The 23396-nt window shown below is 38.4% G+C and overlaps 1 protein-coding gene across 8 annotated transcripts in view; it reads right to left on the reverse strand.

Annotated features, from left to right (window-relative positions):
• LOC135226049 (phosphatidate cytidylyltransferase, mitochondrial-like) overlaps window positions 1-23396 on the reverse strand; it is a 72792-nt gene that overhangs the window by 29820 nt on the left and 19576 nt on the right. For all 8 annotated transcript variants that reach the window (XM_064265540.1, XM_064265544.1, XM_064265552.1 and 5 more), the window contains exons 2-6: window positions 20202-20384; window positions 17680-17791; window positions 11802-11936; window positions 10675-10883; window positions 9877-9982 (exon numbers count right to left, since the gene is read on the reverse strand). In XM_064265540.1, the coding sequence (XP_064121610.1) occupies window positions 9877-9982; window positions 10675-10883; window positions 11802-11936; window positions 17680-17791; window positions 20202-20384 (745 nt within the window). The remainder of the gene's footprint in view (window positions 1-9876; window positions 9983-10674; window positions 10884-11801; window positions 11937-17679; window positions 17792-20201; window positions 20385-23396) is intronic.

A 23396-nucleotide genomic window follows, 5' to 3' on the forward strand; every position in this document is an offset into this window, starting at 1 on the left:
AAGATATCTACTGTTGCCTTTCACCTAGGATCTTCGTAGTAGTCGTCTTCTTTCTCCGTATCCGATCTAGGGGAAGGAGGATTTAATGAATAAATGTCTTTCTTCGTTCTCAGGTGGATAGCCTTCCGGAAAACTTTCCGGATAGAATCCCAAGCTGGCAATTTCCACGATCTTTTAGAAGGTCTTGACAGCTTGTGAGAACTCCACCCTATTTTCCTTTCGATGAAGACTCGGATGACGAAAAAAAAAAAATGTTATTGTTATAATACAATTAAGGTTGTTCATACTTACCTGGCAGATATATATATAGCTGTATTCTCCGAAGTCCGACAGAATTTCAAAATTCGCGGCACACGCAGTGGGCGGCCAGGTGGTAGTACCCATTCCCGCCGCTGGAGGCGGACATCAGGAACATATTCCCATTTTCCTATTCATATTTTTATCAGTGCCACTGTCTCCTGAGGGGAGGTGGGTGGGCACTTTAATTATATATATCTGCCAGGTAAGTATGAACAAACTTAATTGTATATAACAATAACATTTTGTTCATGAAACTTACCTGACAGATATATATATAGCTGAATCCCACCTTCGGATGGTGGGAAGAGACAGAATAGGATTTTTGGGAAACTAAATTAAGTCGATGATATACATCTTGGTTTCCTCACCTGTTAGCATAGCCGACTTCGTGATTACTGTCACCAAAGTCTGCTTCTGCGTTACTAGAGTTGCCAGCGAGGGTAGAGACCAGTAATGCTGGTGCGCTCTAGATGATCTGTCAACGGGGGCGTGACCACAATGTGACTAGACCATATGACCATACTTCTGAGGGCAACGAAGCTAAAAACCACCACCTGACCTAACCTATCAAAGTTAGTTCCCATAACTTCTAGGCTAAAGAAAGGAACGCGCCTCAAGCGACCCAACCCTTCAAAGTTAAAAGCACACCTATCCCTTTCTATAGGATAGGATTCGTGTTGCTTGCTGCCCCTAATAATATATCTACGGATATGTATGGTCCTAGCGACTTACAGATCTCAAATGTCGTCTTCACATCCCGTCGGGAGTGTTGAAGCGAACACAGAGTTGCTTCGCTAAAGCGTGGCACTCAGGATGTTACTGAGTGTCATGCCCTGTTGAAATGCTTCAGAGGCCGCGCCCTCACCTCTTGAGCATTCATATTAAGAAAAAATCTCAAATCTTTATGCAAAACATAACGAATGAGACTTTCTTAAAAGAACTCCTTGACTATAATGCCAGGGTGTTCTTGGACATGAACTAGTCTGGTCTTTTACGGAACACCGCAGATTGTCCGTTGACCTCGACTTTCTATAGTTTTATCAAGATAAAACTTGAGAGACCCGACAGGGCACAGGACTCTCTAATGCCCTTGCCCAATAATTTGTGCCATACCCTTGGTCTCCCAAGCCTTCGGGTCAAGGGTTAGACAGGTTTTCGTTCTTATCAAGAACGGAAGGCTTAGAGGACAGACCGCATTATGTCCTTTAAAGCTAAAACCTCTGATGATGGCTAAAAGCTCACTAACCCTCTTTGCCGTGGCTAGAGCGGTTAGAAAGTTAGCCTTTCTGGTCATGTGTATTAAGTTCGCAGAAAGGATAGTTCGAAATGCTTTTGGCATCAGAAACTCAGACTACGTCTAAGTTCCATGCCGGAACCTGCGATCCAGAGAATTTCAAGATCTCCCCAGACCTCAAAGATCGTTGAAGCTTTGTTTGTTGTTTGACAGAACCGAATCTCTGAGCCTAGAGGCCGTCAACAACATATTTACATATTCTACAATAGTTAGGACTACTATCTTATCTCATACTTCATACGGAAAGATAGAACCATAAAGAAATTCACAGAGGTCGAGTTGGAGGAACAGTCATTTTCCCTTCACTATCTCCAGAAACGGCCCGCACCGATTGAACACTGAAAATAGGCAGCACTGCTTTGCCTTGGCCAAGAGACTGCCATAATCTTTGAAGATCTTATCACTTCTCGATAGTCTGAACGCCTTCAGACTCCGAGAGGGAGAGATATTAGATACTTCACTAAGTGACGATGTTAGATTACACCGATTTCTCTCGGGAAGGGTCTTTGGACAAATTCTCTGAATTACCTGACCTCTGTGAATCCAACCTCTTAGAGGCCAACATGTGGCGACTAAAGCTAATCTCTAGGATCATGAATAAGGGAACAACTTTAAGAGGAAGCTCCTTCATCTTCAATATTACGAAAAACTTAACGAAAGGACGCCCTCAGTCTCTCCTCACTTTCGACATACTTCTAAGTGAGGATTACTCAGACGTCAGTAGTTGTTGCCTTCGATCGAGAAGACCCGCACGGACGTGCACTAGTTTAACGAACCTCTTGAGGATCGTTACGTTCCGTGCCCAAGCCCATAACTAATTCTCTCTTCTTGAGCTATGAGAGAGCTGAGAAATTATCGAGATGATTTGGGCCACTCGATCCAAACTCACCCTTCGAGGAACTGGAGAGCCCGACCAATTTGGCTTCCAATTCTTTCAGACAATGTGCCAGAACATCTGTTCCTCTGTTCGGATGTCTGGCATCCTCTCGCTATCACCGAGGTGATCCTCAAGCCGTTGAGAGAAAATTAGAATTATTACTAGATCTTTGATGCTATTTCCAATTTCTTCGTGAGGAAAAATGTAGAGGTCTGAATTGCTGTTTATTCAGGGAAAACAAGCTTCTCCAGCGAGGAAATGGTCCCCAGCAAACTCATCCATTCCCCTCACTCAGCCTGCTTCCTTCCCTTAATAAGGCTGCGCTTTGCATAAGCAGGAGAGCATTATTATAGTGCTATGCCGTGGTAGATTCGTACAGAATTCTGTTACCGTGCGGTAAACCCGCACCGAACAAGTATAAGAGATATCTTGTTGAAATTTTCTAAGTAAACGGAAGGCATGTTCATTCATGATTACTAGAAATTTCCTCAACCCGAGGCTAAAATCCATGTAGGGCAGCAGAGAGACGGCTTATTCAACCATTCCCGCAAGGGAAACAGACGTAACCAACCGCGCATGTCACCGAGCTAGCCGGAACTGCGTAGATCACAGTAACAGCAGCCTTGTTCATCGTCTCGCACTATCTGCCTGAGTTGCCAGCTACTCCTTTTACGAAGGGATAGGTATGAAATTATCGAGCAAAAGGAAACTCTCAAGCAGGCATATTTAAACGAAACAAAATTCGCTAAATACAGAAGCTGAGTTGGTGTTGTCGTAACAATACCTGAAGAGTTGTTCTTACTCCGAAAACTCTTGGAAAGTTGAAGGGAGTGTCAATTAAATACATTAGAACACAGTTCTTTCGGCTTCTATCCACAGAGGTAAAATACGATATGCGTATATGACTTGACCCATGTCGTTAGCAAAATGACGCAACAAAAACTACGTAAGTATTGTAGTAATTTGAAACATCGAATTCTCAACTACATCTTTCCTCGACGAGGAGAAGAGAAAGAAAGAAAACGACTGTCCACGTTCTAATGATGAGACTTTTTAAAAGAACCCTTGACTCCTTGCCCACTCTTTGCCAAGAAAAGGGAGTAATATTCGAATAGAGATCATCAAGAGAGAACCGAGGATCGAAAAGGACCGTTCAATGTTCTTATGATATTGGACATAAGACTTCCTGGATCTAGTCTACAAGTCTTTTTCTTACTCCCCGGATGAGCCTCTGAAATGAATGAGAGCTCTTCCGAAATTTGTTAATGAGTTTATCCGCTTAAACGATAAAAACGTTAAAATCTATGTCAATGAGAACTACCCCATTTATGAGGGGTCCCCACTTAAATGACAAAACGTTTAGTATCTTGACAATGGGGAAAACGTCCTTACTTGACAAAACTATTAGCACTTTGCTAATACGGGAAAACCCTTTAACATGACCGAAAGTCACCCAGGAATCCGAGTATATAATCTTCCCGATTCTCAGAGAAATCGATGAAGAGGAAAGAGGGTCTTGAAGAAAAAAATTTGGGTATGTCTCTCCGCTAACTCCGAATCCTTTTTTAAAAATTTCTGTAAAGGAATGTCCTTGTGGAGAGGTCCCTGAAAAAACCTCCTCTAGACGAGCGTTTAGAAAGCGTCAAGCGTCCTAAGAAACGTCCTGAACAGCAAAATAAGACGCCTTCTACAAGTTCTTTTCTCTCGCAAAGCGTCCTGCCTAGCTTCCACCGAAGCGTCCTGGCGAATGTCCACAAAAGCGTCCTGCCGAGCGTCCTCAAAAGCGTCCTGCTTAGCGTCCTGGAAAGCGTCCTGCTGAGCGTCCTCAAAAAACGTCCTGCTTAGCTACGAGCGTGTCTGAGCAGAGAACACCAAGTCTTCTGAACGACGTTTCAGAGAGGAACTCGTTGAGCGCCCTGATGCATGCAAGGCCCGCCAAGAGGCGTCCTGGCGAGCGACCTTGCCCAACATCTCATGTTATGACGAACCGCGTTTTGCGTATGACGTTGAATATTTTCAAGGGACGTCCTCATGCGAGTCTCCATGGAGAGCCGCAAGCCGCTCCTGAAGTGTGTGAACACTAAAGGAAGACTTATGGCTTTCGTCCTCAAGACGGGCCTTAAAGACCTTCAAACCTTCTTACAAAGACAGTGGCCGCCTGTGCGACAACTTGCGTCTTAGTAATGCAAAAGAACATCTCCAGAAACGCACTCAGCAAAGGAACGCCGAGCGTCCGAAAGACACCCTCGCAAGGTGCTTGCCGAGCGTCCTGGAGAATGTCTCTACTTATAGGACGTCGAGCACCTCCAAAAGCTTCCTCACTTCTAAATTGCCTTCTTATGCCGAACCAGAGACATAAGTTGTTTGACTGTGCAAAGCAGCTTGCCGGACGTCAAACTTATCAGCTTGCTTTTTCGAAGTAAAGCGAACGTTACATAACGTATACGGAGCGCCATGAGGAGAGGAGACGAATACTGAGTTGCTCCTCCAAAAGGTGGAATCTAGAATGTCCTTGATTACCAAATTCTTTTGGAATGCTAGCGAGGTTGAAACAGCTCTAACTTCATGAGCGTTCACTCGCCAGGAGGCTCAAATCACTCTTCTGGCAAGATGAATGAGCCTCCTTAATAATGTATAAACGAGCGTTCACTCGCAGGAGGCTCAAATCACTCTTCTGGCAAGATGAATGAGCCTCCTTAATAAAGTATAAACGAGCGTTCACTCGCAGGAGGCTCAAATCACTCTTCTGGCAAGATGAATGAGCCTCCTTAATATGTCCCTTAGGAAAAGAGCCAGTGCATTCTTCGAAAAGGGTAAATGTGGTCTCTTTACTGTTTCATCCTCTCGTGACGAGAGAGAGGACGTGGAAGCGTCCCTCTTCTCTAAAGCTTTCTTTAGGAGGCGCGAGTTCCTTTCCGAGAGCCCCCCAACTCCAACTGTGGGAGGAAGCCTCGGAGGACGAGAAGCAATCCTTCAAGATTCGTGCACGTGCTCGATCTTCGGCAGCCTGGGAAGCGACACCAAGGACCTGCCGAAAGGAAGCCAGATCAGCATGAAAAACCCGTAACCCTCCTTCGGCTTTTGACATGCCCTCTCCCTGGTTTCCTGGGAGTCCGACAGAGGTTCTAGGCCTAGAGGCGTTATGGGGCCGATCTGACGTTCCCTCCTAACGAGAGAGAGGATGTGAAGCGTCCTCTTCTCAATAAAGCTTCTTAGAGGGCGCGAGTCCTTCCGAGAGCTCCAACCCTTGCGCGGGGAGGACGCCTCGGAGGACGAGAAGCAATCCTTCAAAGATTCATGCAAGTGCACGATCGTTAGCAGCCTGGGAAGCGTCAACAGGTTCTGCGCAGGGACGCCAGATCGGTGGGAGCCCCGTAACCCTCTTGCGGCTTTCGACATGTTCCCTCTCCCTGAGTCCTGGGAGTCCGACAGAGGTCCAGGCCTAGAGGCATTATTGGGCCGATCTGACGCCCCCTCCGACAACACAAGGGGCACTACACTTCACAACACTTGATTGGAGAGCGAGCACTTTAGTCTAAGATTACTTGATGTAATCCTCTAGCAGACACTTCTTATAGGCCCCTAAGCCTACCACAGGGTTGAGGCAAAATAAAATCTACAGGAGGTTAGAAGGTTCATTATTTCTAACTTCTGTTTACTGTGGAGGAAAACTCCTGATTCTAACACGCTCTAAAATGCGTACATGAATCCTACTTCTTCCGTAATCAGTCACACATTACACTAATTACATTGAACCTTATGCAAAGAAAACATGTAAACGCCATATATACTAAGCGAGTGTCTACCGAAAGTTCCGGTAGCTTCACCTTACCCCAAGCAGACAACAAAGTCTGAAACTAGGCTAACTAGCTTCAGACATCAAATGCAATGAAAAATTTACGATAGCGTATGCCTAGCCACAAATCCAAGTCAATAATCGAAAGAATAATTAGGATACTTAAGCGGCTAATGAAGTTTCAAAATCCTAGGCGGAGGTCTGTAAACAGTTGTTTACCGACCGGCGACAGAAAAAAATATGAATAGAAAATGGGAATAGTTCCTGATGTCCGCCTCCCAGCGGCGGGAATGGGTACTACCACCTGGCCGCCCACTGCGTGTGCCGCGAATTTTGAAATTCTGTCGGACTTCGGAGAATACAGCTATATATATATCTGTCAGGTAAGTTTCATGAACAAAACACTGTTTTAGGATGCCTTTCCAACGGCTATCCTTGGCAGTCTGGGACGCTACTTCAGATCCTGCCGAGGGGACGCCCGACCGTTGGGGATTCTCTGAAACCTCCTTAAGGCTTTCGACATTCCTTCTCCTCTGGGCTTGTGAGCTTGGAAGAGGTCTAGACCTGAGAGCGAGACAGAGCCGATCGGAACGCACCCTCCACTATAGGACGCCTTTCCAATGGCGAAACTTGGCAGTCTGGGACGTTCTACAGAGTCTGCCGAGGGGACGCCTGATCGGTGGGGATTCTCTGAAACCTCCGTGCAGCTTTCGACATTCCTTCTCCTCTGGGCTTGTGAGTTTGGAAGAGGTCTAGACCTGGGAGCGAGACAGAGCCGATCAGACGCACCCTCCACTTCAATGGGGAACACTATATTCAACTTCTTACCTTTAAGAGCTCGCTTTGAGCTACATCCATTATCTTCAAATTTGCATATATAAATTTGTAGTTTCTGTGGAGTAAGAAGGTGATGAGGATGCAACAACTACTAGTACTGCTAAAACTCTAACTGCTCGTTAGCACAAACGCTATTAAAGCTTATAAAGTAAGCGTATCCAGTTATATGCTTTTCTGACTTCCTAAAGTAGGAAATTAGAGTTTAATATTTCCTCAATAAAGTTGTAACCTTTATTACATGTAATAATGAATAAATATTAATAATTCCCTTTATTGCAAACTATGTGAGTGTCTACCGATAAATTCGGTAGTTTCACTTAGTATTTTCTGCGAAATTTCGAAGCGAAATCCATTAAAAAGTTAATAAAAGCGTATGCCGAACCAAAGACCCAGTACTTCTCTGCAAAAGACAGCCCAGAAGATCGATGGCGATGAAACACAAAAATCAAATCAGGAGGAACCGTAAACATATGTTTACATTCCAAACGATAGAGAAAATCTGGTTCTAGAAGGTATGGTTCCTATTCCTGCCACCCAGCGGCGGGGCGGTAGATCACCTGACCTACCTACCTGTAGCGTGTGCCGCGAAATTCGAATTTCTATCGGGGACGATGGAGTCTATAGCTAAGTATATATCTGACAGGGAAGTTGAATGTATGAAAACAATAATTCACAGAGATCAACCAAGTCAAATGCTAAAATAGTTATACATGAAATATTGATATAAATTACATTGTAAATGAACAAAACAAAATCCAAAGTTAAATAGAAAAATATGTTGAATGTGCAAAAAGAATATTACTTGAAAATCCGTCCTTAGGTTATAAAAGGGTTCAGTATTACACACAAAAAAGCAAAGAAAGCTAAAGACACAAACTAGAGATACTAGACATACTATTGATATGGAGAAGTAATAGATCTCAGATAATGACAAGCTAGGGCAAAATTGCTCCAATAGATATCAGACTGAGACAAGCAAGACCAAATATACTCAACACGTGATTTCACAAGGAACTAAGGAATCCTTAATGAGAAACATGACAATCACATGAATATCTAAAAAAAAGGCTTAAAAAAAAAAAAAAAAAAAAAAAAAAAAAAAAAAAAAAAACACCGAATCCTTACACACTACAGGAAAAGAAAGGAATCCCCTGGTGAATTAATCAGGAAAGTAAGTATGAAACAACTTTGGGTACACTGCATATATCCGAGCAGTCAGGAGTTACACAGAGGTAAAAATAATATGGCTCATGGCAGACAGCTGTTAAAGTAACTTGAAGCCATTTCTTTGAAACACGGCAAATAAATTAATATAGGTAGTCCCCAGTTATCGGCGGGATGCTGATAATAAAAAATCGCTATTAACCGAAACTGTGATTTATGGTGCTGCTATCCTGTAAATGGTGCCCGTTAGGAATGTTATGGCACCATAACTCTATTATCAGCACTTTAAGGCGCTGAGAACCGGAGCTCAGTGCATTATGGCGGCATAAACCGCCAATTTTATAGCGCTAGACAAGCACCATAAAACCAGATCACCATTAACTGAGTCCAACGATAACCGGGGACTACCTGTTGTAAGTTTTCCTTGAAAACCTTATTTTTAAAAATATATTTGTTCCTGCCAATATAACAATACATATATTTTGTTTTACATAAAAATTTATTATACTTGCTTTTTCTCAGTGTTATCATGTTTTGTGACTACATCAGCAGACACTGATAAAATATCAAAAGAATTCTTGAGGTGATGAAAGTCTGATATAGGCCTCAAATTACAGGTCTCAAGTACAGGTACTAAGTCCTGGCCTTTTTATGTGTTCTTAGTAATGTGTAAATGTATTTTGAACTTTCATTGTAGTATCTGTCAACTTGATGTCTGTTAAATATACGTATTGATTATGCTATGATTCTCTGTTTTTTTGTTTGTATGGTGTTTTTACGTTGCATGGAACCCGTGGTTATTCAGCAACGAGACCAATGGCTTTACGTGACTTCCGAACCATGTTGAGAGTAAACTTCTCTCACCAGAAATACGCATCTCTCACACCTCAATGGAATGCCCGACCCCGCCACTGAGGCGCTCTTTGAATTTCTGGCCCTCCCCTATGAGCTAAACAAATTAGCAATTGTCTGATTAAACTAATTAATAATAATAATTACTCTATGTCATTCAAGACTTACCTTGTAATCTTATTGCTTTTATTCTAATTGCATTTACCAGTCTTACATATCATTCAGTTTCACAACAGCAATGATATCTAGTACTCTCGGATACAGAGATTCCCAACAAATGTTGTTGTTATCCATGGTTTTTTGTTAAATTCTCATATCAGGTACAAAAACAAAAGATGGTCTGATTTTATTCTACACAAATACAAATTTCTTGATAAGGCAATCTTTGGTTAATGGTGGGAGTTCCATTCCTGGACAAGTGCTGCTAACAGAAAATTACTGATAGTTATGGTAAGAAAGGGTGTACAACATCATAAGCACAAATAAACTACTTATCAACGTCGATAAACGGTTCAATACCAAAATTTGCTTACCATCCCAAAAAATCTGGTTAACAACGTTGTTAGCCAAGAGCAATAAAACTGGACTGCCTGTATTTTTATGATATAAACTCCATTACTTCATAATAATGTATAATAGTATAAAATCTCTTGTAAAATAAAAGGAATTTACCTTATCATGAATTTTAAAGAAAAGTAATTTATCATATACTAAAATGACTGAAAAGGTTATTTTTGTAATGTAAGAAATTTTTACCTTTGACTATAACATCGGCACTATCTGGATCATGTGCAGCTGCTCGAAGGACATCTTCTAAGTCTCTACTTCTTCCATCTCTATTCCATTCTTTGATAATCATTAACTGTCAAAAAGTAGGAGGTTGTATAAGAGTAGCATATACTTCAAATACAAAATTAATTAATCACAAGTATCAGGAAAAACAGTTGATTTGATTTTTAATTATATAGATTTTTGGCATTATGCAAAGCACTGGGGCAAATAAGACCATTCAGCACTGAAACGGAAATTGACAATAAAAGATTTGAAAGGTGTAACAGGAGGAAAACCTGGCAGTTGCACTATGAAACAATTGTTAGGAGAGGGTGGACAGTAAGATGGAAGAAAGAATATTATGAATGGAGGTACAGTAAAAAGGAATGAAATTAGTTGCAGCTAGGGGCCGAAGGGATGCTGCAAAAAACCTTAAATAATGCCTACATTGCACCGAATGAGGTGCACTGATGGCATTACTCCCCCTACGGGAAGGAACAACAGTTAAAATATAATGATGAGGCCGTATACTGTACATAATTCAAAAAAATTTCTAGATTTGATTCTTTACACACTTAGTTATCAAATAATCAACAAACTGGGTAACAAGCCTCACAAAGAGAAGGACTGACTAACTCATTAAAATAAACCCTTGCTGCCACAAATGTTTCAGGTTGACAAAACAGTATGACCCCCAACATTTTTTAATAACCATCAATGCAAAACCAAACTCCCACAAGAAGAGTTGGGAAACTGCCCTAAACATTACAAAATTTCCCCCACCTGCAATTTTTTTGGTAACATAGATAGATGATAAAGTCTTGCTGGAGGGGAAGTATCTTGTTCACCCATGCCTTTAAAGTGATCCACAATTACATACTCGTCCAGCTCACTTAATATTGGGCTATACAATTTTCTAAATTCTTGTGTTTGTGCTCTAACAATATTATACACCTTGTTTTGATCTTCTCCAACAAGCATTCGAAAATCTCCTGCAACAAAAAATCATATTAAGACTTCAAAAATACAAATTTAAACCAGATTTCCTGAAAATGACAAATTTGTAACTAATTTGTATTTTTTATAACTCACAAACCTGAGGTCTTAACATTAGGATAAATACTCGGCGCCAGCTGGAAACCGGAAAAGTTTAAAATAATTGTGTACGCAAGGGACTATTGGCATCTATGCTTGGTCATGAGACATGTGGGGCCACCCACATACCCCTCACTAACTCGTGACCCCGTTAGTTATTCTTCCAACCCAGGTTAGTTGACAGAGGGGTGGTTAGAGGTGAGCCTTTGTATGTTAAGACCTCAGGTTTTAAGTTATGAAAAATACAAATTATTTACAAAGAACTTCCTCACTTAAAGGCAGTAAGAAAATAACTAATGGGGTCACGAGTTAGTGAGGGGTATGTGGTTGGCCCCACATGTCTCATGACCAAGCACAGATGCCAATAGTCCCTTGCGTACACAATTATTTTAAACTTTACCGGTTTCCAGCTGGCGCTGAGTATTTATCCTAATGTTAAGACCTCAGGTTTGTTTCGTATATGAACAACTTTAATTTTGTATCATTAAACCAGGCAATCTAACTTGCACTCATCTGGCCATCTACATGTAAGTAACACATGCAATCCTTGGTTACACAAGAAAATGTGCAGCCAACCATACTAACATGACCTTGAAGTTAAAAATCCTTAAAGGAGAAATACAACCCCAGATCCATCTACAACAAAAATTACTTAAGAACATGGTTTTCCCCATGAGAGGAGAAACAACCGTCATGATTTCCCAACAATACCCACTCAAAGCACCACTTTTGCAGTGTATGTCAACTTAAGACGCAAAAGTACCAAAGGAACTTACACAAGCAGGAAGGAATGAAAGCCAAATGTCGTAACAAACCTGTGTATGATAATCCAGCTAACATCTTAAAAAGCTGTTCTTCACTGAAGGATTCAGGCAACATAAGCAAAGCGGCATGAAGTGCTGCATAAACATTTATTTTCAAAGCATTCTTGAGTTCGTCGTCATCAGGATCTATAAAAAAATTACAATGCTGCTTTATTAATACAGCAAATATGCCCACAAAAATTTTGGCATCCAGTTTAAAAACTGCTGTGTTTGGATAAAATTTGTGTCCTGCTTGTTGATATACAGAAATATGCTATTCAAACCTAACAGTAAACCTGAAGCAGATAAGCACTAACTAATTTTCTCTGAACAAACATGTCATTACTTGAATGATTCTTAGCAAACTACCATCCACAACAGAATATCATCCAATCTAATATAGCTGATCTCCCATTCTAGAGTGTTAAAATCAATATTCTCATTATTTGGTCTTAAGGCATAAATAACAAGGAAAAAAAAAGAAAAATAGGAAAAAAATCAACCTTAAATAAAATTGACCAAGAATGTCTGGAGACTTTGCAAAGCTCTCTCACAGAAAAAGTAAGACATTCAGTTGCTTAAAATTCTGGTATCATCTGTGCATGATTTGAATTATCAGCTGAAGAGCCTGGGCCAATTTTGTGACAGAGAAAAGGGTTACTTATGCATAATAGTTACCTTATATGGTAAAATAGGTATAAATTAAAATCCTCTCCATGTTTTATAAGGCTCCTCTAGCTCAGTTTAGACATAGTCTCTTACTGTCCTCACTCAATTATTCCCACCAGACATAAACTCCCAAACCCTCCCTCCCTCCTCTGTACATAACTTAAAATTTAAAAGTTTTTCTCTTATGGTTATCAACATTTCCCCTCACTGTATCCATTCTTGATAAAGCTTTGTTCATTTGTGACTTTTTTCCAACGAAGACGTGACCAAAACTCTTCATCATATTCAAATTTCAGCTGCTTCCAGTCTTTTTTTCCACCTTACTATCTGTGCCAGCTTCACATCAGTACAAAAAACCAGACCAAACGTAGGTTTCTGCAATACTTTTCTTATTCAGTACAGGCAAGTTACAAAGACCCGAGAAGCAAAGGACAATCTAGAGTAAAGTGACAAAATTGGAAAGCAGGGACTCTCAAAGTGAACCAGGCAATCCTCAATGCCTTGATGTGTCAGCACCCCTTGAATGAGAACAGGAATTTCCATCTGACTAAATTAAGATTGGCACATCCTTCCTACAGCTTTTGGACAATGGAGAGCCACCCAGAAATGCTTGTCCTCTGTCCCAACTTCCTTGTCCAACTCATCCAACTTTCCCTTTTAAGTGTAGAAAGGCTGAAAGTTTCCAAGGCTTGGCTTTATAACTTAATTTTAATCAATCAATCAACCTGAAATGCCTGTACAAATCAGACAGACAATCTCAGGGAGCCGCTCCTCCATGTGGACTTCACTTTATTGTACAAAAAAAAAAAATGTTCTGGCTTCTCACATCATTAATTTCAAATGCATGGTTCATGAAGAAAATATGCAAGAACTTGGCAAATGACCTAACTATATCTGATCACCTATATTTATGCCTGTAATATTTTTATTATCTTAAAAAAGTAAAACAATCACCAGAATTAGTACCACTACTGAGAATGACCTAGTAGTATATGGAATTCTTACAGAGGCATGGAATGTGTCCTGAACAGTTCCAAACTTCATAATTAATCCATTGTCAATATAAACATGACAGCTAAACTAAAGCCCACCACCAACAGTCAGTTATGCCTGCACAGTTATAACTGTGCAGGCAAATCTTCGCCACTAATGATACAGGCCGTTTCCTCAGTCCTCCATAGGAGCCATGGCATCAACACACAATTCTCTGGCTGTAATTGACTTGCTGACATTATGAAAAAAAATCATAATCGTCAAGTAAGATGTCCAGTGAAAGTGTGGTTGATAAACACGAATTAAATACTCCCATGTGAATTTAAATATGGCCCCAAGGACTTCCATGATTATTGAATATTTTATGAATGAAGGAAGAGTTCCATGGAAAGATAATTAAGTTCGTAATCGTTTGGTTTAGCTTCAAAGTCGACACATATAAGCCTAATATTTTTTCTTCTTCATTAAAAGGGTTAATACTGATTGGTTTTCGTTTAAAGATTGACTTTCTTATGATGTCTTACAATGAATGAAAATCCTTAGCTTACTACAGTCTTCCTGTGTTTCATTAGTGTGTTGAAATTTCATTTCATTGTGAACCTCCATGAGATGTAAGCAATGAAAAAACATACAGAGTCCAGTATTGTTTGATTTTGTTTCGTCAAGGGTAAAATATTATTTTTTTTCATTTTTAAAATGAATTACATACATGGTGTATAATCATGAATATATGTATATAGGCCTATTCTTGTTTACATTATTTTGCCATAATAAATATTTATTCTCATTGAAAAACTGTCTTGCATATATGGTTTATAACCACAAATAGACATGCATAGGCTTAATATGTTGCGATATACTTGCCAAAGCAAAGTCTCATTTATATAGAAGGTTTCAATGAAATCTACAAGACATTCAAGAATGATGCTGTCACTTTCAGCCTTCATTAGGCAAAATTATATATATATTATTTTGACTTCCGAATCAATTATTGAAAATAAGTAAATCCAATATATCATTAATTTAAGTATGAAAACCTTTTCAATTTATTAAAACCCATCTCAATATTCATAATTAGTACTACAAGTTATCTGTCTGAACTGGGCCAAAAAAGTTGCCTCCACCTCAGGTTCATCGATTGAGATGAGCTATTTACTCAGGCTGCTTGTGCAGAAAAACTTGCAGGTTGTCCACACTAACATTCAGTTATAACTGCACAGTCCAACTAACTGAACATTAGTGGCGGGCTTTACATAGAGAAACTTGATCAAGTGAAAAAGAAATAAAGATGAAATGAAAAATAAAATAGTTCAGAAATCATCATTCTCTTAAAATATACCTACAAAAAATTTAAATTCAGGCAGTCGCACAGTAAATAGCAAAAAATTATATTTTTAAAATAAAATTAGATTTTGTATATACAGTGGTACCTCAGGATATGAAATTAATCCGTTCCGAGGCGGTCTTCGTAACCTTTTCGTATCTTGAACCGCATTTTACATATAACTTGCCTAATTCAATCCAAGCCCTACAAAGACACCCCAGTAAATTATTTCTAGGCTTACAACACATGTTCTAGGGTTGCGACGCCGATCCGACGGAAGAAATGTGACTCCAAAAAGGCAAAATACGTACTGTACATACTTGAGTAATATTCAACTGCATGTAATGTTCAACCCCAATTTTACTGCATATATTAGGACTTTAGCATATGTCTCTTAGTTATAAGCCTAGCCTATGTTAGCAGTTGCTAATGTAGCCTAGTCTATGATTCTGACATCTAAACCTAAGAAGCTAAAAGGTTAGAATATGCCAATAAAATGTATAAATAATCAGTATGTACTCATTTCAAATAATTATTTATTAATCATTAACTATAATACACAAAAAAAAAAGCTTCCAACCTTTTGTTTACGTTGAGCACTACAAGTACAGAACGATCGCCAAGCAACCACTTTTACCTAGCACATAGTTTAGTAATCATAAATTTTCATTATCTCTCTTCAACTACTGAAACCACCAAACAGTATAATAACCATTCATTTCTATTCTTTATTCTATCTTTACCTAATGGAGATACCGAGTTACTGACAGCTATAATGAAACATATAATATTAAAATAGAAGAAGAATTCTAGAAAATTTTTGTTGGCTTCAATGATAGCAGTCTGATTTATTTTATATCTAATTCACAAGTTTTTTTATTAAATGTATTGCATGTACTTATTTCAAATAATTATTAAGTAACCATTAACTATGATAAACAAACAAACAAGAAAAAAAAAAGCTTCCAACCTTTTGTTTACGTTCACACTACGAGTAGCGAACATTCGCCAAGCAACCACTTTTACCTAGTACACAGTACAGTACGTAATCATAAATTTTCATTATCTCTCTTCAACTACTGAAACTACCAAACAGTATAATTAACCATTCATTTTGATTCCTTATTCTATCTGTACCTAATGTTTTTTTTTTATTAAATGTATTGCATGAATAAGTTTTTCAATTTACACCATCCTTTTACCAATAGAATACATAGAGCACATGGGGTAGATGTTGACCAATAGGAGAGCAGGATCTTACGGCAGTGACTAGCATCAGGAACCAATGGGAGAGCTGGAGGATGGTGGCGAGTCTACTCAGTTGGCGGAGCGCGAGTTTTAAAATTGTTATCGGTGGTCCGGGTGAATCTCGGGACTTTACAGCAACAACCTTTCGTAACCTGAACTATTTTTGTATATAGAGCCCAAAAAATCTTCGTGTTTGCTTTTGTAACTTGAATTTTTCGTAAGTTGAGACTTTCGTATGTCGAGGTACCACTGTACTTACCCAGTAATTATATAGCTAAGAGTTTCTATTCAAAATCCTACAGCTGAACAATTGCTTGGTAAGACTAAATAAAAATGATATTTTTATAATAAAATTATGTTTTATTCATACTTACCAAGCAATTATTCAGCTGTAGGATTTAGAGTAGAAACTCTTAGCTATATAATTAGTACTGGGTAAGTCACATATACAAAACTAAGGATTAAGTAAACCAAGGGGAAAAAAATACAACATATGTACTGGATGATTATAAGTAGGGATACTCTCCTAATTGGGATACCTCAACCTCAGTTCACTTTGGATGTTGTGGGCGATACACTGAGGCTTTCCTTATCCACTTTGAGAGTCACTGCTTTCCAGTGTTGTCACTTTACTCTAGATTGTCCTTTGCTTCTCAGGTCTTTGTAACTTGTCTGTACTGAATATGAAAAGTATTGCAGAAACATACATTTGGTCAGGTTTTTTTTTTGTACTGATGTGAAACTAGCACAGATAATAAGATGGGAAAGAGACTGGAAGCAGCTGAAATTTGAATATGATGAAGAATTTTGGTCATGTCTTGGCTGGAAAAAGTAACAAAAGAACAAGCTTTATCAAGAATGGACACAGGGAGGGAAATGTTGATAACAATTAGGAGGAAAGTTTTAAATTTTAGGCAAGTACAGAAGAGGGAGGGTTTGGGAGTTTATGTCTGGTGGGAAAAATTGAAAAATTGTGTGAGGACACTAAACGAGAGAAAATATGTCTAATAGACTTATAAAACACGGAGAAGATTTTGATTTACAGTGGTCCTCCCCGTATTCGCGGGGGATGCTTACCAGACTCCCCCGTGAATAGTTAGAACCCGCGAATAGTTGGAACCCCTATAAAAATGCTTAAAACCTCCTATTTTGTTAGTTAAAACTCAAGAAAAAACTACTAAAAATTTTCATACCTGGTTTTTTTAATAGTTTTATCACAAAAAGTGCATTTTATGATGAAATTGATAAAAAACCAGGAATTTGTGCTTATAATAATGCGGGGAAATGTTCCCGAGAGAAATCTGCGAATGTGTGAGTCCGCGAATCCGGAGAATGCGAATATGGGGGGTCCACTACGTATATCTATTTTACCATAAAACTACTATCTACTCAATATTATTTTGGGAGACTAGCCTTCGTATAGTAGGATAATTGGTTAATAAATAAAACACATTAGGACCTTAGGGAGTTGGAGGTTACAGTTGTGGCTGTAAAAGTTAGAATAGCTATATCTTCAAGCAAGCTTCAAAATGATCATTGCTGACTTTTTGAGAAAGGGTAGTAAGAATGTGGAAATGACAAAAATGTTCTGATTTTGTTTATATTCCAAGCAAATTGGTTGAATATGATTAAATGAACAGATTTAGCCATACATACCTTGGTAAAGCATTAGCACAGGCTTGTGCAAACGACCTGCCACATAAAGGGTATCCCAGTCAAGCAAATCAGTAATCAAATTTTGTCTTGATACTACTCCATACTTAATTACCTGAAAGTATTTTTGTTAAATTTATTGACCTTTAGTTATGCAAGAGGGAAATAATGTATTAGAAATACCTTTTAGGCTGGCTGAATGGAAAAAGAATGAATCTGTGAAATTACTTTCCGACTTCATCAAAATTTACAAAGGCAATATGTACTGTATTTACATCACTGGATTAATATGATCCACTACAAATCTATTCATTTGCATGTGAAATGAATTAGTCTGAGAGCTTTCTTCCATTTTTATGATTTCAGAATTCTACAGAGCACAGGTATGTAATTTTGGGTTAAAAGAGAAGGGAAAACCATAATTTGTAGAATTTTCTATTGGCAGTTTTGTTTAACCCTTGGTGGGCAGATCCCCTCATATGAGTAGTAATAACAGGTCTTGGGTGGTGGACAGATTCACTCGTGGTGAGCATCTATATTACATGCCATCAATTTAAAGGAATTGGGTGGGAAAGATTTTCCATAACTTCTATATCCCATAAATTCACTAATGGCAACTTTTAAGACTGGCCAAAATCAAGTAAGTGGCTCAAGAGCTAGTTGTGATCTTGACTTCAGGAGGGCATGTTCTGCCTCTCTCTCTCTCACACGATGTCTTATTATATATTTCCTCATAAATATACCCAGGGGTTGCTGTTGGTTTTAGGTTTTATCTTTTATTATAGTATGTCAGTTATAATTGTAATTTTGCAAAGAAAAGATGTCAGTTATAATTGTAATTTTGCAAAGAAAAATGCAAAGAAATATTAGAAAAAACATGTAAGGTTCCCCATCCTCGGGTGCTGCATAATGAATTTCTAGTCCAGCTCCTAAAGGTTAAGAAGATGAATTGCAGGCTTAATTAATTAAAGTATGTGATGTTCTAGCCTAAAAGCTCTCATCTTCCTGGTGTCTCTGGCTTATTGCATCTCATACTTAAGTCAAAGTTTGCTGGTTCATCCTGATTATTCTTTGTTGTTAGATTTTTTTTTTCTTTTTTTACAAACTTTGAAGCTATGGAGAAAAGCACCAAACCATTATTCACCAACAATATATCCTAGCAACCACACTTTTCCTAAGATAAGAAAATCAGTATTGCAATATGCCTTACTTGTGGTTACATACTTTCAATTGTTACGGGAATGCTGTCACTACAAGAAGCAAGTTAACTATACCTGATACAAAAGAAAATATACAGTAATTAACTTCTAAATAACTGACTTCTCCAGATAATAGTTTCCCATCTCAAACTTGGATAAGGCAAGCCTAATGATTAAATTGCTCTAGATGACAGATGACCAGGAGTGGGTATTATTAAATAGCCCTTGACTTACAGCAAGCCACACAGGGATATTATTTTACAATACATATGTGTAGGGGATTTATTGATGGACTGACATTTTTCTATATGTGGGGAGGAGAAAATAACTGAAAGAGCTTTAAAATGTAAAAATCATCAAGGCCACTCATCAAGTTAGTGGTGTTATTCTACCAAAACACTAGACCTACAGTGAAGATAGTGGCAAGTGTATCAGAATAATCTGAGAAAAGTGCAAGGATCAGCTCGGAGCCCTATACTGTCTATCTACAAAGGAATACAGAAAGGGGGTGTGTTGGCATGGGAACTGCTTCATGTAGGTGGCCTGGTGGTAAAAGAAAAATCTGAGAATTGGTAGAAATATCTAAGAGGTAGAAAAATGTAGTGGGAGGAAAGGATTGAAGGTCAATGTCCAAAACAAAGCTTAAGGGCGACTGGTAAAAAGTATCTGATGAAAAAAGGACAAGGAATATGGAGACAATTGTTTTGGGAATGTTATGTGGTGAGCCCTACTGAATACCATATTTAACAGAATGTCAGTAAATATACAAAAATAAAAGATTTTTGATGCCTGTAATGCAATATTGAGAAGAAAGGAACTCAGAACTGTGACAATTGGGGAGGTTCAAATACTAGAGGTAGAGCATTTCTATTACCTTGGGGAAACACTGAATTCTGAGGTAAGTCATGAGAGCATCAGAAATAGTGGCTCCTGCATGGATAAAATGTTGAGGAAGCCGGACTACTGGTAAATAAACACATTCATACATTTTTTCATCTGGTTAGCCCATAATATCTCTGTAAACATTTACAAACATATTTATGGCACTTATGGTGACATTAACAGTGCTGTGTGCTATTTATTCCCATTAAAATTATGAGGCTTTGGGTTACAGCAATTTTTGGCTTGCAGCATGCCGCCAGCATGCTGCAGCATTGCTGAAAAAACTTTGGATTGCCTGTATAGCTAAAAATTCATTACTGTCTCATCTACCTTTAGAGATGATGAAAGTATTTGTATAGTAATAGATTACTTTGTATGAACACAAGAAACATCACTGATGACTTGAATAAACTTGTTAACTATAACCTGACTAATTCAACTCACTCCTTCATGGGTAGGAACTAGTGTGTTGAAGTAAACATGAGCTCCCCAGTTGTCTTGAATGTTGGTTATCAGGTGGTGACCTCCATATCGTAAAGCTGAATAATGTTTGGGGTTAAGAGCCAAATTAGTCTGATGCCATTGTAGTGGGTCCTTCACTGCAAATATGAAGTCCATCATATTATCCTGAAAATATGCAATGATGTACTACAACAGCTATCTGAAGATTTAATTTGGCAACATTTCCATCAAAAGCATAAATGTCAAATCTACTCCTCACATATTTCTTACTCAGTTTTCTTCCAAAAGACTAGTATGTATACAACTTTCATCAATGATTAAAATAACCTTAGGGTTTGAAATGATTTTTAAAGCTGTTTTTCTTGTGGAGGCTGTCTTGTTTAATGCTCCACTTTTAGGTAACATATTCTTCACATACTTATTCCCTCTACCAATAAAAATCTCACTAAACTGATTATATCACACCTTTTGACCATTCATATTCTCTTTCTTCTTGAATGACTGATAACAACATAACTCTTTAGTTAGCAATACATTTGACTTTAGACCCATTTCCTTCTGTTCACTTCAACATCATTAAAGACCTGGCCTCTAGTCTATCCAGTTGAATGATAGCTTCTACCTCTCTGCACTTTCAGCACATATGATATTTTACCATTAACACTGTGTTCTTTATGATGAAAAGACACTAACATTGTGTTATTTATGATGAAAAGACATTTTAAATGCTCTTGAAAATAATTATGTGACTCAATAGATACACCTCAAACACAAACATGTAACTCAAAGTATACATATCTAATTATAAGTACTATACATATTAGTATTACAGTAAGCACTGAACCCTACTTATGTAATGTAACTTTACTTAGACCTTTTCTAAGGTCTAAGTGGTTCTCCTTCCATTCTGCTTCCCTTCTCTTTCAGTATAGATAAAGATGAAGGTTTCATTACTTAACGCATCAATAGGTTTGCAGTATTTTGAAATTTTATACAAGGAACCTGAACATGTATATGAAGATAGCAAAGACCCTTGATTAGAAATAAGAATGCAACAAGTCAGTATCACAAAAATTGACTGAGAATAACAGTTTAAGGTGGAAGGTAGAATTGTTATCCAGATGGTATTGTAGATGAAAGATAACCATTTATACATGATCTAGTTATAGGTTTATGTATTAGCATTACAGTAAGCACAGATAAAGATGCATAAACCCATCAATATGGTTTACAGTATTTTAAACTTTTATACAGGGAACCTGAACATGTACATGAAGATAGCAAAGACCCTTGATTAGGAACTAGGTAGTGTAGGTGAAGAATGTAACAAGTAACAATTAACTGAGAATAACAGTTTAAGCTGGAAGTAGAATTTTTACCTAGATGAAAGATAACCATTCACACATGATCTAGTTATAGGTATACGTATTGGTATTACATTAAGTACAGACCCCACTTGAGTAATGTAACAAAAACATGAGTTAAATTTTTAATGAGAATTCTAGGCAGGGTTTCTCATTAAAAAATGTAATATTGTTACATTACAACGTGGGGGTTTGTGCTTACTGTAATACTAATACATATACCTATAACTAGATCATGTGTGAATGGTTAATCTTTCATCTACAATACCATCTGGATAACAATTCTACTTCCAGCTTAAACTGTTTTCCTCAGTCAATTTTTGTGATAATGACTTGTTACACTACCTAGTTCCTAATCAAGGGTCTTTGCTATCTTCATGTACATGTTCAGGTTCCCTGTATAAAAGTTTAAAATACTGTAAACCATATTGATGCGTTAATGCATCTTTATCTATACTGAAAGAGAAAGGGATGCAAAATGGGAGAAACACTTAGACCTTAGAAAATGTAGAACATGTTAACTTTGAGGCACACTGGACTTTGAAGGTATTGAGAGTGCAGTAAAAAATTAGCAACAACAGCACAGATGCAGATGAAAGACATTACCAGATCCTGGTATAGTACAGCAGGTATGTGTAAGAATTGTGCTTTTAATCATAAAAGCATAAGCTTTGGCACACATCTGGGGGATACTTTTAGAAAGATATTTGGCTATAGAGGCATCTCAGAATCCCGCCCCCCCCCTCATAAAATCTGGTGGCAATTTTCCATGATGACTGCTCACTAGCAATTTGATCTTCAGTAAAGGTAAATCATGTTCACTTCTAGCAGGTTTTCTTTCCCTTCCCGTTGAAAGACACTATATCTTAACAAGTGAGAGCATGGAACAGGGGTAAGGCAAGGGATTGGTCACAACCAAGGGCACTTGTCATCTCAAGGGCAGCCAAATATCAGAAATTCTTCCCTGTACCAAAAACAACCCACAACTCAAGAATTTCAAGCTTTTGAGCTGCCATGATGGCAGGAGCTAACACGTCAATGTCCACTGTGCGAATTTGGATTTTGCTGTATCCCTCTTTCACAGCATCAAACACCTGAAGCATAATTCGAGTGCCAGCCTCCTCACAGGTACACGGAGCTAAGGTGGTTACATCTCGTGTCAATTTACAGAGGACATCTTCGTTATGTGTTCTGATAATCTGGTACTCGGTTTGTAACAATTGCTTGAGTAGCAAGGAATGCAAAGTTCTTCTTTGTTCTCATTGCTTTGCAAGAATGCTTGCCAGTTTCCAGGAATTTTACTGGTTGGCTCCATATGTCTCCTGATGCCCTTTCCCCTCTTGCTTTAGGTGTATGATTTTAGGCTTTGTTGTTTATAGATATCTCATATGACATCAACTCTCTTAGCATATTGCAAATGTGAGGCAAAGTATGGAAAGAAGACATCAGTTGCATACTCTGAAAAGTTTTTGGATGAGCCAGGTTTCAGCAAGTTAATTACTGATCCCAAGTCTCAGTTTACCAATTTGTAAAATTGATGGTGGACATGCTTGATTTTTAGCTGAAAAAAGTTGTCTAAATCACCATCCCGTATCTGACAAGCAACATACAGCCTTGAGAACAGAGAACAGTCATTTTTCAGGAGGACACTTGTAATTGTGCTTTGGATTTTTCTCGAGCAGGAGACTGCTTAAAGAGGGGAAGGTTATTCTTTTTGATGGGGGTCAAAAATGTGCTTTGTCACAAAAGGGATTAGTACCCATGGTTTCAATGACATCTGTTAGCAATTTGACACCTCTATGAATTGCTTGCT

This window comes from Macrobrachium nipponense, chromosome 20, assembly GCF_015104395.2.
Source record: "Macrobrachium nipponense isolate FS-2020 chromosome 20, ASM1510439v2, whole genome shotgun sequence".
NCBI classification, from domain to species: Eukaryota; Metazoa; Arthropoda; class Malacostraca; order Decapoda; family Palaemonidae; genus Macrobrachium; species Macrobrachium nipponense.